The 18,143-nt window shown below is 54.4% G+C and overlaps 1 protein-coding gene across 1 annotated transcript in view; it reads left to right on the top strand.

Annotated features, from left to right (window-relative positions):
* Positions 1-15,287, top strand: part of LOC147110079 (uncharacterized) — a 39,282-nt gene extending 23,995 nt beyond the window's left edge. Inside the window, exons 5-6 of the mRNA XM_086004030.1 lie at positions 3,298-3,424; positions 15,116-15,287. Coding sequence (XP_085860156.1) covers positions 3,298-3,424; positions 15,116-15,122 — 134 coding nt within the window. The 3' untranslated portion in view covers positions 15,123-15,287. The remainder of the gene's footprint in view (positions 1-3,297; positions 3,425-15,115) is intronic.
* Positions 15,288-18,143: the final 2,856 nt, after the last annotated feature.

The raw sequence follows: 18,143 nt of genomic DNA, 5'->3' as shown, positions 1-18,143 counted from the left end.
GGAGGGTCAGTACTGAGGGAGCGCCGCACTGTCGGAGTGGCAGTACTGAGGGAGCCCCGCACTGTCGGAGGGGCGGTACTGAGGGAGCGCCGCACTGTCGGAGGGGTGGTACTGAGGGAGCGCCGCACTGTCGGAGGGGCGGTACTGAGGGAGCGCTGCACTGTCGGAGGGGCGGTACTAAGGGAGCGCCGCACTGTCGGAGGGGCGGTACTGAGGGAGCGCCGCACTGTCGGTGGGTCAGTCCTGAGGGAGCGCCGCACTATCGGAGTGGCAGTACTGAGGGAGCGCCGCAGTCTCGGAGGGTCAGTACTGAGGGAGCGCCGCACTGTTGGATGGGCAGTATTGAGGGAGCGCCGCACTGTCGGAGGTTCAGTACTGAGGGAGCGCCGCACTGTCAGAGGGGCAGTACTGAGGGAGCGGCGCACTGTCGGAGGTGCAGTACTGAGGTAGCGCCGCACTGTCGGAGGGGCAGTACTGAGGGAGCGCAGCACTGTCAGAGGGGCAGTACTGAGGGAGCACCACACTGTCGGAGGGGCAGTACTGAGGGAGAGCCGCACTGTCGGGGGGCAGTACTGAGGGAGCGCCGCAATGTCGGAGGGTCAGTACTGAGGGAGCGCCGCACTGTCGGGGGGCAGTACTGAGGGAGCACCACACTGTCGGAGGGGCAGTACTGAGGGAGAGCCGCACTGTCGGGGGGCAGTACTGAGGGAGCGCCGCAATGTCGGAGGGTCAATACTGAGGGAGCGCCGCACTGTCGGGGGGCAGTACTGAGGGAGCGCCGCACTGTCGGAGGGGCGGTTCTGAGTGAGCGCCGCACTGTCGGAGGGGCAGTACTGAGGGAGCGCGGCACTGTCGGGGGGCAGTACTGAGGGAACGCCGCACTGTCGGAGGGGCGGTACTGACGGAGCGCCGTACTGTCGGAGGGGCAGTTCTGAGGGAGCGTTGGGGGAGCGGTACTGAGGGAGCACCGCACTGTCGGAGGGGCGGTACTGAGGGAGCACCGCACTGTCGGGAGGGGCTGTACTGAGGGAGCGCCACACTGTCGAAGAGGCAGTACTGAGGGAGCGCCGCACTGTCGGGGGGCAGTACTGAGGGAGCGCCGTACTGTCGGAGGGTCAGTACTGAGGGAGCGCCGCACTGTCGGGGGGCAGTACTGAGGGAGCGCCGCACTGTCGGAGGGGCGGTACTGAGGGAGCGCCGCACTGTCGGAGGGGCGGTACTGAGGGAGCGCCGCACTGTAGGAGGGGCAGTACTGAGGGAGCGCCGCACTGTCGGAGGGGCAGTACTGAGGCAGCGCTGCACTGTCGGAGGGTCAGTACTGAGGGAGCGCCGCACTATCGGAGGGGCAGTACTGAGGGAGCGCCGCACTCTCGGAGGGTCAGTACTGAGGGAGCGCCGCACTGTCGGGGGGGCAGTATTGAGGGAGCGCCGCACTGTCGGAGGGTCAGTACTGAGGGAGCGCCGCACTGTCGGGGGGGCAGTATTGAGGGAGCGCCGCACTGTCGGAGGGGCGGTACTGAGGGAGCGCCGCACTGTCGGAGGGTCAGTACTGAGGGAGTGCCGCACTGTCGGAGGGGCGGTACTGAGGGAGCGCCGCACTGTCGGAGGGGCAGTACTGAGGGAGCGGCGCACTGTCGGAGGGGCGGTGCTGAGGGAGCGCCGCACTGTTGGAGGGGCAGTACTGAGGGAGCGCCGCACTGTCGGAGGGGCAGTACTGAGGGAGCGCCGCACTGTCGGAGGGACAGTACTGAGGGAGCGCCGCACTGTCGGAGGGGCGGTACTGAGGGAGTGCCTCACTGTCGGAGGGGCAGTACTGAGGGAGCGACGCACTGTCGGAGGGGCAGTTCTGAGGGAGTGCTGCACTGTCGGAGGGGCAGTACTGAGGGAGCGCCGCACTGTCGGAGGGGCAGTACTGAGGGAGGGCCGCACTGTCGGAGGGGCGGTACTGAGGGAGCCCCGCACTGTCGGAGGGGCGGTACTGAGGGAGCACCGCACTGTCGGATGGGCAGTACTGAGGGAGCGCCACACTGTCGGAGGGGCAGTACTGAGAATGCCGCACTGTCGGACGGGCAGTACTGAGGGAGCACCGTACTGTCGGACGGGCAGTACTGAGCGAGCGCCGCACTGTCGGAGGGACAGTACCGAGGGAGTGCTTCACTGTCGGAGGGGCCACCTTTTGGATGTGGCATTAAACCGTGTCTCTGTCTGCCCTCTCAGGTGGATGTAAAAGATCCCGCTGGCATTATTTCAAAGAAGCGGTGTTCTCCCCGGTGTAATGGGACCAGTATTTATCCCTCATCCAACATCATTGAACCGGATGATCTGGTCATTTATCTCATTGCTGTTTGTGGGATCTTGCTGTGTGCAAAATGGTTACATTGTAACCGGTGACTGCACTTCAATAGTACTTTATTGGCTGTGAAATGCTTTGGGATGTCTGGAGGTCCTGAAAGCGGTGCTATAGAAATGCAGGTCTTACTTTACTGACGACTGATTCTATAATGGAGGTTAAGGTGTAATTGAATCAGCTCTCCTAACATATTTCAAACAAGGCTGTGAACATAAATAGGAGCAGGCGTTGGCCATTCGGCCCCTCGAGCCTGCTCCACCATTCAATCAGATCAGGGCTGATCTTCTACCTCAACTCCACTTTCCTGCCCGATCCCCATATCCCTTGATTCCCTTAATATCCAAAAATCTATCGATCTCAGCCTTGAATATACTCAACGACTGAGCCTCCACAGTCCCCGGGGCAGAGAATTCCAAAGATTCACCGCCCTCCGAGTGAAGAAATTCCTCCTCATCTCAGTCCTCAATGGCCGACCCCTTATCCTGAGACTGTGACCCCTGGTTCTAGACTCTCCAGCCAGAGGAAACAGCCTCTCAGCATCTACCCTGTCAATCCCCCTCAGAATCGTACATGTTTCAACGAGATCACCTCTCATTCTTCTAAACTCCAGCGAGTACAGGCCTAATCTACTCGATCTCTCCTAGGACTACCCTCTCTAATGTTCAAGAAGGAGTTGGATATATTTCTTGAGGCTAAAGGGATCAAGGGATATGGGGAGAAAGCAGGGACAGGGTACTGAGTTTGGATGATCAGCCCTGATCTCATTGAATGGCGGAGCAGGCTTGAGGGGCCGAATGGCCTACTCCTGCTCCTATCTCGATGTTTCTATGTGCCACTTTAAATATTTTAGTTGCGAGTGGGTTGCGAATCTTGCTCCGTGTCGATCTTTCTTTCGGGGTTGATCCTGACAGTAACAGAACATTGTTTTATCCATCTTCTGGGGACAGGTGGTGGAGCGACTGAGAAGAGTCATTGGCAAACCAAAATCGTGGTGTTCATCACGGTGGTGATCGGGCTGCTGATGGTGTATCCACTGTTTACGTGTTCACAAGGGCAAATCCAGAACGCTATGAGGTGAGTCGGAAGTGTCAATCATTCTTGGATTTGGGGCGATGTTGAAGTGGGGCTGGGCAAGATCTGGTCTCTCTGGTGATGTCCTCTATCTGACAGAGATTAACAATGGGTGACTCAACTCTCCCTCAGGAACCGTACTTTAAATGTATAGAGAGCTTTGCTGGGCTCCTCACATACTCCTGAATCTGGGGAGGTCCCTCTAACCCCTCTCTCACTCCTGTATCTGGGGAGGTCCCTCTAACCCCTCTCACACTCCTGTATCTGGGGAGGTCCCTCTAACACCTCTCTCTCTCTCACTCCTGTATCTGGGGAGGTCCCTCTAACCCCTTTCTCTCTCACTCCTGTATCTGGGGAGGTCCCTCTAACCCCTCTCTCACTCCTGTATCTGGGGAGGTCCCTCTAACCCCTCTCTCACACTCCTGTATCTGGGGAGGTCCCTCTAACCCCTCTCTCACACTCCTGTATCTGGGGAGGTCCCTCTAACCCCTCTCTCACTCCTGTATCTGGGGAGGTCCCTCTAACCCCTCTCTCTCACTCCTCTATCTGGGGAGGTCCCTCTAACCCCTCTCTCACACTCCTGTATCTGGGGAGGTCCCTCTAACACCTCTCTCACACTCCTGTATCTGGGGAGGTCCCTCTAACCCCTCTCTCACACTCCTGTATCTGGGGAGGTCCCTCTAACCCCTCTCTCTCTCTCACTCCTGTATCTGGGGAGGTCCCTCTAACCCCTCTCTCACACTCCTGTATCTGGGGAGGTCCCTCTAACCACTCTCTCTCACACTCCTGCATCTGGGGAGGTCCCTCTAACCCCTCTCTCACATTCCTGTATCTGGGGAGGTCCCTCTAACCCCTCTCTCTCTCACTCCTGTATCTGGGAAGGTCCCTCTAACCCCTCTCTCACACTCCTGCATCTGGGGAGGTCCCTCTAACCCCTCTCTCACACTCCTGAATCTGGGGAGGCCCCTCTAACCCCTCTCACACACTCCTGTATTTGGGGAGGTCCCTCTAACACCTCTCTCTCTCTCATGTATCTGGGGAGGTCCCTCTAACCCCTCTCTCTCTCACTCCTGTATCTGGAGAGGTCCCTCTAACCCTTCTCTCTCACTCCTGTATCTGGGGAGCTCCCTCTAACCCCTCACACACAGTCCTGCATCTGGAGAGGTCCCTCTAACCCCTCTCTCACACACTCCTGCATCTGGGGAGGTCCCTCTAACCCCTCTCTCACACTCCTGTATCTGGGGAGGTCCCTCTAACCCCTCTCACACAGTCCTGCATCTGGGGAGGTCCCTCTAACCCCTCTCTCTCACACTCCTGCATCTGGGGAGGTCCCTCTAACCCCTCTCTCACACACTCCTGTTTCTGGGGAGGTCCCTCTAACCCCTTTCTCTCACACTCCTGTATCTGGGGAGGTCCCTCTAACCCCTCTCTCACACTCCTGTATCTGGGGAGGTCCCTCTAACCCCTCTCTCACACTCCTGCATCTGGGGAGGTCCCTCTAACCCCTCTCTCTCTCATTCCTGTATCTGGGGAGGTCCCTCTAACCCTGCTCTCTCACACTCCTGTATCTGGGGAGGTCCCTCTAACCCCTCTCTCTCTCACACTCCTGTATCTGGGGAGGTCCCTCTAACCCCTCTCTCACACTCCTGCATCTGGGGAGGTCCCTCTAACCACTCTCTCACACTCCTGTATCTGGGGAAGTCCCTCTAACCCCTCTCTCACACTCCTGTATCTGGGGAGGTCCCTCTAACCCCTCTCTCACTCCTGTATCTGGGGAGGTCCCTCTAACCCCTCTCTCTCACTCCTCTATCTGGGGAGGTCCCTCTAACCCCTCTCTCACACTCCTGTATCTGGGGAGGTCCCTCTAACACCTCTCTCACACTCCTGTATCTGGGGAGGTCCCTCTAACCCCTCTCTCACACTCCTGTATCTGGGGAGGTCCCTCTAACCCCTCTCTCACACTCCTGAATCTGGGGAGGCCCCTCTAACCCCTCTCTCTCTCACTCCTGTATCTGGGGAGGTCCCTCTAACCCCTCTCTCACTCCTGTATCTGGGGAGGTCCCTCTAACCCCTCTCTCTCACTCCTCTATCTGGGGAGGTCCCTCTAACCCTTCTCTCTCACTCCTGTATCTGGGGAGCTCCCTCTAACCCCTCACACACAGTCCTGCATCTGGGGAGGTCCCTCTAACCCCTCTCTCTCTCACTCCTGTATCTGGGAAGGTCCCTCTAACCCCTCTCTCACACTCCTGCATCTGGGGAGGTCCCTCTAACCCCTCTCTCACACTCCTGAATCTGGGGAGGCCCCTCTAACCCCTCTCACACACTCCTGTATTTGGGGAGGTCCCTCTAACACCTCTCTCTCTCTCATGTATCTGGGGAGGTCCCTCTAACCCCTCTCTCTCTCACTCCTGTATCTGGGGAGGTCCCTCTAACCCTTCTCTCTCACTCCTGTATCTGGGGAGCTCCCTCTAACCCCTCACACACAGTCCTGCATCTGGGGAGGTCCCTCTAACCCCTCTCTCACACACTCCTGCATCTGGGGAGGTCCCTCTAACCCCTCTCTCACACTCCTGTATCTGGGGAGGTCCCTCTAACCCCTCTCTCACACTCCTGTATCTGGGGAGGTCCCTCTAACCCCTCTCACACAGTCCTGCATCTGGGGAGGTCCCTCTAACCCCTCTCTCTCACACTCCTGCATCTGGGGAGGTCCCTCTAACCCCTCTCTCACACACTCCTGTTTCTGGGGAGGTCCCTCTAACCCCTTTCTCTCACACTCCTGTATCTGGGGAGGTCCCTCTAACCCCTCTCTCACACTCCTGTATCTGGGGAGGTCCCTCTAACCCCTCTCTCACACTCCTGCATCTGGGGAGGTCCCTCTAACCCCTCTCTCTCTCATTCCTGTATCTGGGGAGGTCCCTCTAACCCTGCTCTCTCACACTCCTGTATCTGGGGAGGTCCCTCTAACCCCTCTCTCTCTCACACTCCTGTATCTGGGGAGGTCCCTCTAACCCCTCTCTCACACTCCTGCATCTGGGGAGGTCCCTCTAACCCCTCTCTCTCTCACTCCTGTATCTGGGGAGGTCCCTCTAACCCCTCTCTCACACTCCTGCATCTGGGGAGGTCCCTCTAACCCCTCTCTCACACTCCTGTATCTGGGGAGGTCCCTCTAACCCCTCTCACACAGTCCTGCATCTGGGGAGGTCCCTCTAACACCTCTCTCTCTCTCATGTATCTGGGGAGGTCCCTCTAACCCCTCTCACACTCCTGTATCTGGGGAGGTCCCTCTAACCCCTCTCTCTCACACTCCTGTATCTGGGGAGGTCCCTCTAACCCCTCTCTCTCACACTCCTGTATCTGGGGAGGTCCCTCTAACCCCCCTCTCACACTCCTGTATCTGGGGAGGTCCCTCTAACCCCTCTCTCACACTCCTGTGTAAGAATTCGCAATAATTTACAGTTCCGAAGATTCATTTTTTTGATTAAAGCATCCCTGGGAGATGTGCTTTTAAATTTCCAGGGATAAAATGGCAGTCGCACCACATGACCGAATGACAAAAAGAGGCTTGGAAGACAAAGGACATCTAAACTGCAGAAGAGACTTTTTGTATCTTGAATGGGAAGCGTTAACATTTGAATGGATTTTAAATCACCCCAGTACTGAACAATAGAGCAGTGTATCTCCCTTTCGTTTCAGCACAGGGAGCTCTGAAAATCACATTAACTCAATCTAACCACTTTGAGTTAGCCTATCACAGCTTTCTCTTGTGTATTGGACCCTTTTGGGTGGGGAATTTTGCACACAGCCTGCAAGGCAGGACGGGAGGGGTTCACCAGATATAAAGATAGGGCTGAGAAGCCAGCTCTCTCTCTTGACTTCCTGGGACCATAGGTGAGCTCTCTCTCTCTCTCTCTCTCTCTCTTCGCTGGACCACATGTCAGCAGAGTTTCTGACTCCTCAACAAGGCAGCCTAGCAGGAGTTAAGGGGGGATGGTGATTTACGGGAATTGCTAAGATTGTTTAAATAACATTGTAGCCATTGTATCCCTCGTTTTCACCGTCTGCAACCCCCCTGCTGTATAGTTTTACAATTTTACTGTGTTCGTGTGGGATAGTTTGATATTGTGATTATAGTTTCTTTTAGTTAATAAAGTTTGATTTTTGTTCTCTCATCCAAACCACGTGTTCCGTTTTAATATCATTAATTATAAGTTCCTCCACTCAGAACTAAAGGAGGGGTAGCGATTCGAAACCGCTGTTTGTAAATTAGTTTAGAGTGCAGCAGCAAAAAGACTGCTGGCCAGGTAGATTACCTTAAACCAGTTAAAGGAAGCCCCCGGAATCCTTACACCTGTATCTGGGGAGGTCCCTCTAACCCCCCTCTCACACTGCTGTATTTGGGGGGGGTCCCTCTAACCCCTCTCTCTCACTCCTGTATCTGGGGAGGTCCCTCTAACCCCTCTCTCTCACACTCCTGTATCTGGGGAGGTCTCTCTAACCCCTCTCTCTCACTCCTGTATCTGGGGAGGTCTCTCTAACCCCTCTCTCTCACTCCTGTATCTGGGGAGGTCCCTCTAACCCCTTTCTCTCACACTCCTGTATCTGGGGAGGTCTCTCTAACCCCTCTCTCTCAATTTTCAATTCAATTCAATTCAAATCGCTTTATTGGCATGACAAGTTACATCTTATGTTGCCAAAGCATCAAAAAACATTCATGTTTGTACACAAAAATACAGATCTATCCATACAGTGTATAAACAGATATATCCCTGAGTGTATAAATATACATTCATATAATTTATATATACTCTTTTCTTATATTTAGTGGTTGTCCCTCTGTTTATGGCAAGCTGTAACATAGTGTGCCGCTAAGGTTACACAATTTCTCTCTTCCCCTAGTAGGTATGGGAGTTTTTGGTCGTCATTCAAATTTCTGAATTCCGGGCATATTTTTGTGAATTTTGGGTAGAAATTCTCCCTTATGCCCTGATATTTTCAACAAGCTGTGAGGAAGTGCATCTCTGTCTCCACCACTCCCTGACTGCAGTGAGAGCATATCCTGTCCTCTCTTGGTAGCCGGGTCTGCCTGTGATGTGCCTTCAATAACCACAAAACTAGAAGTTATTAACTTAAACAAGTTGGCTTTTAATCACTAAGATCAGAGCTAACATCTCAACACACCGACTGGCTCACAGGAATGAGTCATACAGATCCTGGGATCTTTATGTAAGAGAAGTCAGGGGCGGAGCCAAGAGCCAAGACCTGGAACCTTCCAGGTTAGTCAGGAAAGAGGAAGTGAAACTATACACAGTGTGGGGGAGGGTAATATACATGAGTGCAAAACGAATACAGGCAAGACAAACAGATTTCATTACATTCACCCCTTCTTTAGATTTAGTCCATCGGGGTGATGTTTCTTAAAAGTTGGTATAAGTGAGTCTGTCAGGAGGTTTTGCGGTTCTCAGTGATCGGTGCAAAGCCGGTTGGGGTGCCTCTAGGGGAGTGGATTCTGGTTCCTCCACTGTCCGGGCCTCCGCAGTGTCTTCCAGGTTATCTGCAGTGTCCTCCAGGTTAAAATTGGGTATTGATACCTCTGGGCGTCCTGTCTCTTTTTGGTCTAGGTCTTCCTCGGGTAGTCTCTCATCGTTCTCTCCGCTCCCCGAGGGAGCGAGGTCTTTTATGGAAACAGTGTCCTCTTGCCTGTCAGAGTATTCGATATAGGCGTACTGACGGTTTGCATGGAGGAGCTGTACCTTTTCCACAAGGGGGTCCGTTTTATGGCCTCTCACGTGCTTCTGCAATAGTACTGTCCCCGGAGACGTCAGCCACGCGGGTAGAGATATGCCCGAGGTGGACTTCCGGGGGAAAATGAACATCTTTTCGTGAGGGGTAGCGTTAGTGGCTGTACATAACAGAGACCTTATGGAGTGGAGCACGTCTGGGAGGACTTCCTGCCAGCGGGAGGTCGGAAGGCCTTTTGACTTTAAGGCTAACGTGACAGCCTTCCAAACAGTAGCATTCTCCCTTTCCACTTGCCTATTACCCCGGGGGTTGTAGCTAGTGGTTCTGCTAGTGGCTATCCCCTTTGAGAGCAAGAACTGGCGCAGTTCGTCACTCATAAATGACGTCCCCCTATCGCTGTGTATGTAGTTCGGCATGCCAAACATGCAGAATAGATTACAGAGACACTTGATGACCGTGGCACTGGTCATGTCTGGGCAGGGAATGGCGAAGGGGAAGCGGGAATATTCATCGATGATATTGAGGAAGTATACGTTATGGTCAGCAGAGGGAAGGGGTCCATTGAAGTCCAGACTTAGGCGCTCGAATGGCCGTGTGGCTTTGATAAGGTGTGCACGGTCAGGCCTGTAGAAACGAGGCTTGCATTCCGCACAGGTGCGGCAGGCTCTGGTCATTGCCCTGACCTCCTCGATGGAGTGGGGCAGATTGCGGGACTTTATAAAATGGTATAGTCGGGTGACCCCGGGTGACAGAGGTCATTGTGGAGACCCTGTAATTTGTCCGTATGAATGCTGGCACACATTCCCCGCGATAGGGCGTCTGGGGGTTCATTAAGGGCTCCCGGCCTGTACATAATATCATAGTCGAACGTGGATAGTTCGATCCTCCACCTGAGTATTTTGTCATTCTTGATTTTCCCCCTTTGTTTGTTATTAAACATGAAAGCCACCGACCGCTGGTCGGTGAGCAGGGTGAAACGTTTGCCGGCTAGGTAGTGTCTCCAGTGCCGCACTGCCTCCGCTATAGCCTGTGCCTCCTTCTCGACAGAATAGTGCCTGATTTCAGGTCCCTGAAGGGTTCGGGAGAAGAAGGCCACAGGTCTCCCAGCCTGATTGAGGGTCGCAGCTAAGGCAAAGTCTGACGCATCGCTTTCGACTTGAAAGGGAATGCATTCTTCCACTGTACACACTGCAGCCCTTTCAATGTCCTGTTTAATACTGGTGAAAGCCTCCCGAGCTTCAGCTGATAGTGGGAAGGACGTCGATTTAATGAGGGGTCGGGCCTTATCAGAGTAATTGGGCACCCATTGGGCATAATACGAAAAAAATCCCAGGCACCTTTTTAAAGCTTTGGGATTGTGCGGCAGGGGCAGTTCCTTTAGGGGGCGTAATCGGTCAGGGTCCGGTCCAATTACCCCATCTTCCACCACACAGCCGAGGATACAGAGACGGGTTGTGTTGAAGACACATTTGTCTTCGTTGTAGGTTAGATTCAGCTTTAGGGCAGTTTTTAAAAATCTCGCAAGATTTAGATCGTGGTCTTGCTGGTTGTGCCCGCAGATAGTGACATTGTCCAGATAGGGGTAGGTAGCTTGTAGTTTATTCTCGTCAGCCATGCGGTCCATCTCACGTTGGAAGACCGAGACCCCATTTGTTACCCCGAAGGGCACTCTGAGAAAATGGTAGAGACGTCCGTTTGCCTCCAAGGCGGTGTATGGGCGGTCCTCCGTTCTAATGGGGAGCTGGTGATACGCGGATTTGAGGTCGATAGTCAAGAAGACTCGGTATTGCGCAATCTGGTTGACCATTTCTGATATGCGGGGTAAAGGGTAGGCGTCCAGCTGGGTATAAATATTAACAGTCTGGCTGTAGTCAATTACCATCCGTTTCTTTTTGCTATTTTTAACTATGACTACTTGGGCACGCCACGGACTGGTACTGCATTCAATAATGCCTTTCCGCAGGAGTCTGTCCACTTCTGCCTTGATAAAGTGTCTGTCTTCCAGACTGTACCGTCTACTTTTGGTCGCTATGGGCCTACAGTTCGGAGCGAGATTAGCGAATAAAGAGGGCGGGCTGATTTTTAAGGTTGATAGGCCACAGACTGTGAGTGGCGGCTGGGACCCGCCATATGCTAGCGTGACACTTTCGTGGTGGCACTGGAAGTCCAGGCCCAAGATTACATTAACACAGAGTTCTGGCATCACGAGGAGTTTAAAATCCTTGTAGTCCGTGCCTTCTACAGTCAGTGTTACCACACAGTAGCCCAAAATGTCCGAAGTGTGGGGCTTAGCAGCCATAGCAATTCTGCTCCGTGTAGGGGTTACCGTTAATGAGTGCCGCCGTACCAGGCTAGGGTGGATAAAACTCTCGGTACTCCCACAGTCAATTAAACATTTCGTTAAATTCCCGTTTACCTGTATGTCCATCATGGATTTTGTCAACGGGTGTGGCCTGGATTGATCCACCGTGATCGAAGCCACTGTTGGGCCCTGGGCGGCCGTTGAGTCGGGAAAAGATGGCGGATCCCAAGATGGCGGCCCGCACGGCACACACGAGGCGGTGACGGAGTTGGAAATCGGATTCCCCCTGCAGACTTTGCTAAAATGCCCCTTTTTCTTACATTTGAAGCATGTAGCGTCCTTCGCTGGGCATCGTTGTCTGGGGTGCTTGGCCTGGCTGCAGAAGTAGCATTTCGGGCCTCGAGAGCTGGTCTGAGGCCTGGATGGGGAAGATGGCTGATTCCAAGATGGCGGCGCGCATGAGGCGGTGAGGACCGCATGGCCGGAAGAATAAGAGTCAGAGTTTTTCTGGGCCTCATCCAGCGATCGCGCAGTGGCCACTGTCTTTTTTAAGTCCAGGACCTCCTTCTCCAGCAGTCTCTGTCGGATATAATTCGATTTGAGGCCCGTGATGAAGGAATCGCGGACCAATTCGTCAGAGTACACGTTGGCCGTCACGGCCTTGCAGTTACAGTCCCGGACCAAGTCCTTTAGGCCCTGTAAGAAATCGTCCATTGATTCCTCAGGTCGCTGCCTGCGTGTAGCCAGCAGATGTCTGGCGTACACTTCGTTTACTGGCCTCTGGTATTGGGCCTTCAGGATAGTGATGGCCTCCGTGTAAGAGGTGGCGCCCCGGATGAACGAATAAATCCGATGACTAACGCGAGTAGTCAGTAGACTCAGTTCATCTACCTCGCTAGCGGATGAGGGCCTCGCGAAGAGTTCGAAGCATTTGAGCCAGTGTCCAAATTGATTTGTTGCTTCAGCAGAATGTGGATCCAAGTCCAGACGCTCTGGTTTTAGGAGTCGATCCATCCTAGTATTCTTTAGTGATTAAAATTGATGTGCCTTCAATAACCACAAAACTAGAAGTTATAGACTTTAACAAGTTCGCTTTTAATCACTAAGATCAGAGCTAACATCTCAACACACCGACTGGCTCACAGGAATGAGTCATACAGATCCTGAGATCTTTATGTAAGAGAAGTCAGGTGCGGAGCCAAGAGCCAAGACCTGGAACCTTCCAGGTTAGTCAGGAAAGAGGAAGTGAAACTATACACAGTGTGGGGGAGGGTAATATACATGAGTGCAAAACGAATACAGGCAAGACAAACAGATTGCATTACAGCCTGTGTCTACCTTTTTCGATCGCCAGGCTATGTTCACTAAGTCTGTACATTGTCAAGGTTCTTCTCAGTTTGTTATCCTTTACCATGGTCAGGTAATCAGCCATGTTGTATTGTCTGTTTAGGGCCAAGTAGCAATTGAGTTTGCTTTGGGTTTTTGTTGTTTCTGCCCAATATGACAGGTATTTTTCCTTTTGCTTAGCGACGATTGCGTTGGGTCGAATTCTTTGTGTTACGCTGTCACTGTCCTGGGGCTGGTTATTGTTAGTAGTGTTAGTAGTTACTTCACTGAGTCCCAGGACTAGTTGACTGAGGGTATTCTTCTTTATGGTCCTCTCTTGGCATTTCAGGGCTTCGTAATGATAGCATTGGAGGTTGCTCATTTCTAGGTGTTTCCAAAATTTGGTGGCTCTTTTTTGGAGAGTGATTATTAATGGATATTGGCCTAGTTCTGCCCTGCATGCATTGTTTACGGTTTTCCTTTGAGTCCGGAGGATACTTTTACAGAATTCTGCATGTAGGATCTCGATTGGGTGTTTGTCCCATTTTGCAAATTCTTGTTGTGTTAGCGGTCCCCACACCTCACTGCCATAGAGTGCAATTGGTTCAATTACTGATTTGAAAATCTCTCACTCCTATATCTGGGGAGGTCTCTCTAACCTCTCTCTCTCACACTCCTGTATCTGGGGAGGTCCCTCTAACCCCTTTCTCTCACACTCCTGTATCTGGGGAGGTCTCTCTAACCCCTCTCTCTCACACTCCTGTGTCTGGGGATGTCTCTCTAGCCCCTCTCTCCCATACTCCTGTATCTGGGGAGGTCTCTCTAACCCTTCTCTCTCACACTCCTGTATCTGGGGAGGTCCCTCTAACCCCCTCACACACTCCTGTATCTGGGGAGGTCCCTCTAACCCCTCTCTCTCACACTCCTGTATCTGGGGAGGTCCCTCTAACCCCCTCACACACTCCAATATCTGGGGAGGACCCTCTAACCCCTCTCTCTCACTCCTGTATCTGGGGAGGTCTCTCTAACCCCTCTCTCTCACTCCTGTATCTGGGGAGGTCTCTCTAACGCCTCTCACTCTCACTCCTGTATCTGGGGAGATACCTCTAACCCCTCTCACTCTCACTCCTGTATCTGGGGAGGTCCCTCTAACCCCTCTCTCACACTCCTGTATCTGGGGAGGTCTCTCTAACCCCTCTCTCTCACACTCCTGTATCTGGGGAGGTCCCTCTAACCCCCTCACACACTCCTGTATCTGGGGAGGTCCCTCTAACCACCGCACACACTCCTGTATCTCCCTCTAACCAGGGTGTAGGAAAGACTGAACAGGCTGGGGCTCTTTTCTCTAGAAAAGAGAAGGCTGAGGGGTGACCCGATAGAGGTTTTTAAAATTATGAAGGGTTCGATAGGGTAAACGTAGAGAAGATGTTTCCACTTGTGGGGGAGACCAGAACTGGGGGCCATCAATATACGATAGTCACTAATAAATCGAATAGGGAATTCAGGAGAAACTTCTTTACCCAGAGAGTGGTGAGAATGGGGAACTCGCTACCACAGGGAGTGGTTGAGGCGAAGAGCAGAGATGCATTTCAGGGGAAGCTGGATAAACACACGAGGGAGAAAGGAATAGAAGGATATGGTGATGGGGTGAGATGAAGAGGGGTGGGAGGAGGCTGGTGTTGACAGGGTGAGATGAAGAGGGGTGGGAGGAGGCTGGTGTTGATGGGGTGAGATGAAGAGGGGTGGGAGGAGGCTGGTGTTGATGGGGTGAGATGAAGAGGGGTGGGAGGAGGCTGGTGTTGATGGGGTGAGATGAAGAGGGGTGGGAGGAGGCTGGTGTTGACGGGGTGAGATGAAGAGGGGTGGGAGAAGGCTGGTGTTGATGGGGTGAGATGAAGAGGGGTGGGAGGAGGCTTGTGTTGATGGGGTGAGATGAAGAGGGGTGGGGGGAGGCTGGTGTTGACGGGGTGAGATGAAGAGGGGTGGGAGGAGGCTGGTGTTGACTGGGTGAGATGAAAAGGGGTGGGAGGAGGCTGGTGTTGATGGGGTGAGATGAAGAGGGGTGGGAGGAGGCGGGTGTTGATGGGGTGAGATGAAGAGGGGTGGGAGGAGGCGGGTGTTGATGGGGTGAGAAGAAGAGGGGTGGGAGGAGGCTGGTGTTGATGGGGTGAGATGAAGAGGGGTGGGAGAAGGCTGGTGTTGATGGGGTGAGATGAAGAGGGGCGGGAGGAGGCTCGTGTGGAGCATAAACTCCGACACGGAGCAGATGGGCCAAATGGCCTCTTTCTGTGCTGTAAATATTCTGTAATTCTCTCTTTATATTCCAGGCTGTAGACACTTCTGTCCAACCACGTGGAAATATACAACAACAATAGACGCACAGACTCGCCCTTATCCAACGAGCCCAATTTTCAAGGTCCAGGAACAGAAGTTTAAAGTTTATAATTAAATTGTATAATGAAATTAATTTTAAATGTAATAAAATCAATTGTAATTCGTTTTGAATGAGTCCGAGTTTCTCATTTGTTTTCAAAGCAGGTGCGATTTGCCATTTTTAAAACATCATTCAACAACTTGCTTTTATACAACGCCTCTAACGTAGTAAAACGTCCCTGACGGAGTGCCGCACTTTCGGACGGGCAGTACTGAGGGAGTGCCGCACTGTCGGAGGGGCGGTACTGAGGGAGCGCCGCACTGTCGGAGGGGCAGTAGTGAGGGAGCGCCGCACTGTCGGAGGGGCAGTACTGAGGGAGCGCCGCACTGTTGGAGGGGCCGTACTGAGGGAGCGCCGCATTGTCGGAGGGGCGGTACTGAGGGAGCGCCGCACTGTCGGAGGGGCGGTACTGAGGGAGCGCCGCACTGTCGGAGGGGCGGTACTGAGGGAGCGCCGCACTGTCGGAGGGGCGGTACTGAGGGAGCGCCGCACTGTCGGAGGAGCAGTACTGAGGGAGCGCCGCACTTTCGGAGGGGCAGTACTGAGGGAGCGCCGCACTGTCGGAGGGTCAGTACTGAGGGAACGCCGCACTGTTGGAGGGGCAGTACTGAGGGAGCGCCGCACTGTTGGAGGGGCAGTACTGAGGGAGCACCGCACTGTCGGAGGGGCAGTACTGAGGGAGCGCCGCACTGTCGGAGGTGCAGGACTGAGGGAGCGCCGCACTGGCGGAGGGGCAGTACTGAGGGAACGCCGCACTGTCGGAGGGGCAGTGAGTTTGTTACTGACTGGGTGAGGCAGAGTGAGAGCACCGACACACAGCCCGGGGTCAGGGTCCCTCTCCCTCTCCCCAGGTGGGGAAAGAGCCTCAGTGAGTTTGTTACTGACTGGGTGAGACAGAGTGGGAGCACCGGCACACAGCCCGTGGTCAGGGTCCCTCTCCCTCTCCCCGGGTGGGGAAAGAGCCTCAGTGAGTTTGTTACTGACTGGGTGCGGCAGAGTGGGAGCACCGACACACAGCCCGGGGTCAGGGTCCCTCTCCCTCTCCCCGGGTGGGGAAAGAGCCTCAGTGAGTTTGTTACTGACTGGGTGAGACAGAGTGGGAGCACCGACACACAGCCCGGGGTCAGGGTCCCTCTCCCTCTCCCCGGGTGGGGAAAGAGCCTCAGTGAGTTTGTTACTGACTGGGTGAGACAGAGTGGGAGCGCCGACACACAGCCCGGGGTCAGGGTCCCTCTCCCTCTCCCCGGGTGGGGAAAGAGCCTCAGTGAGTTTGTTACTGACTGGGTGAGGCAGAGTGGGAGCACCGACACACAGCCCGGGGTCAGGGTCCCTCTCCCTCTCCCCGGGTGGGGAAAGAGCCTCAGTGAGTTTGTTACTGACTGGGTGAGGCAGAGTGGGAGCACCGACACACAGCCCGGGGTCAGGGCCCCTCTCCCTCTCCCCGGGTGGGGAAAGAGCCTCAGTGAGTTTGTTACTGACTGGGTGAGGCAGAGTGGGAGCACCGACACACAGCCCGGGGTCAGGGCCCCTCTCCCTCTCCCCGGGTGGGGAAAGAGCCTCAGTGAGTTTGTTACTGACTGGGTGAGGCAGAGTGGGAGCACCGACACACAGCCCGGGGTCAGGGTCCCTCTCCCTCTCCCCGGGTGTGGAAAGAGCCTCAGTGAGTTTGTTACTGACTGGGTGAGGCAGAGTGGGAGCACCGACACACAGCCCGGGGTCGGGGTCAGGGTCCCTCTCCCTCTCCCTCTCCCCGGGTGGGGAAAGAGCCTCAGTGAGTTTGTTACTGACTGGGTGAGGCAGAGTGGGAGCACCGACACACAGCCCGGGGTCAGGGTCCCTCTCCCCGGGTGGGGAAAGAGCCTCATTATAAATTGTTCAGCGCCAGTTTCACCGCGTGTCTATCACAGCAGCGGCGGCCAATCACCGCCCAGATGACCCTGGCTCTATTTCCCACAGCTGCTCTTTAAGAGTTTCACCATTTTCCGGTCACAGCAGCGAAATGTTTACTGTTTCATTTTCCAGCAGTAAGTTGATTGCGCTGCTTCAGTTTCACCATGTCCCTACAACAGCAGCGGCGGCCAATCACAGCCCAGGTTTTGGTGCTGTTTTCACCAATCACAGCCCAGGCTCGGCTCTCAGCGAGCAGAAACACTGGTGCTGTTTTCACTGTTTCATTCCATAACCTTGAGAGGGACCCTGACCCCGGGCTGTGTGTCGTTGCTCCCACTCTGTCTCACCCAGTCAGTAACAAACTCACTGAGGCTCTTTCCCCACCCGGGGAGAGGGAGAGGGGCCCTGACCCCGGGCTGTGTGTCGGTGCTCCCACTCTGTCTCACCCAGTCAGTAACAAACTCACTGAGGCTCTTTCCCCACCCGGGGAGAGGGAGAGGGACCCTGACCCCGGGCTGTGTGTCGGTGCTCCCACTCTGCCTCACCCAGTCAGTAACAAACTCACTGAGGCTCTTTCCCCACCTGGGGAGAGGGAGAGGGACCCTGACCCCGGGCTGTGTGTCGGTGCTCCCACTCTGCCTCACCCAGTCAGTAACAAACTCACTGAGGCTCTTTCCCCACGCAGGTTGAGGGCCGCTCACTGTGGGGTTAAAATCTCCTTTTTCTCCGCTGTGATTTGGGTGTTTGAGCTGCTCTGAAAAGGGCGATTCTGTTCCAATCCTGTGCTTTGTGTCGCTGCTCCTGGGGCAGAGTCCCCTAAAGGGGCTGTTAGACAAGGCAACTCCTCACCAGGCGGAGGAGGGAGGGCGAGAGAAGGTTAAATCACAAAACTCTCAATTACAGCAAGTGGGACATTGGAGGAATTGGTGGGTGGAGACTCACTGATCGCCTGTCAATCATCACCCGGGGGAAATGACCCTGAGCAGGAGGAAGGAACTGTGCAAAGGCTTCACTCTGCTTTCTTGTTGCAG

Source organism: Somniosus microcephalus, chromosome 12 (assembly GCF_052327205.1).
Source record: "Somniosus microcephalus isolate GS21.2 chromosome 12, FLI_Smic_1.0, whole genome shotgun sequence".
Lineage (NCBI taxonomy): Eukaryota > Metazoa > Chordata > Chondrichthyes > Squaliformes > Somniosidae > Somniosus > Somniosus microcephalus.
The sequence above is the reverse complement of the archived record's forward strand: the minus strand, read 5'-3'. Positions and strand labels throughout refer to the sequence as shown.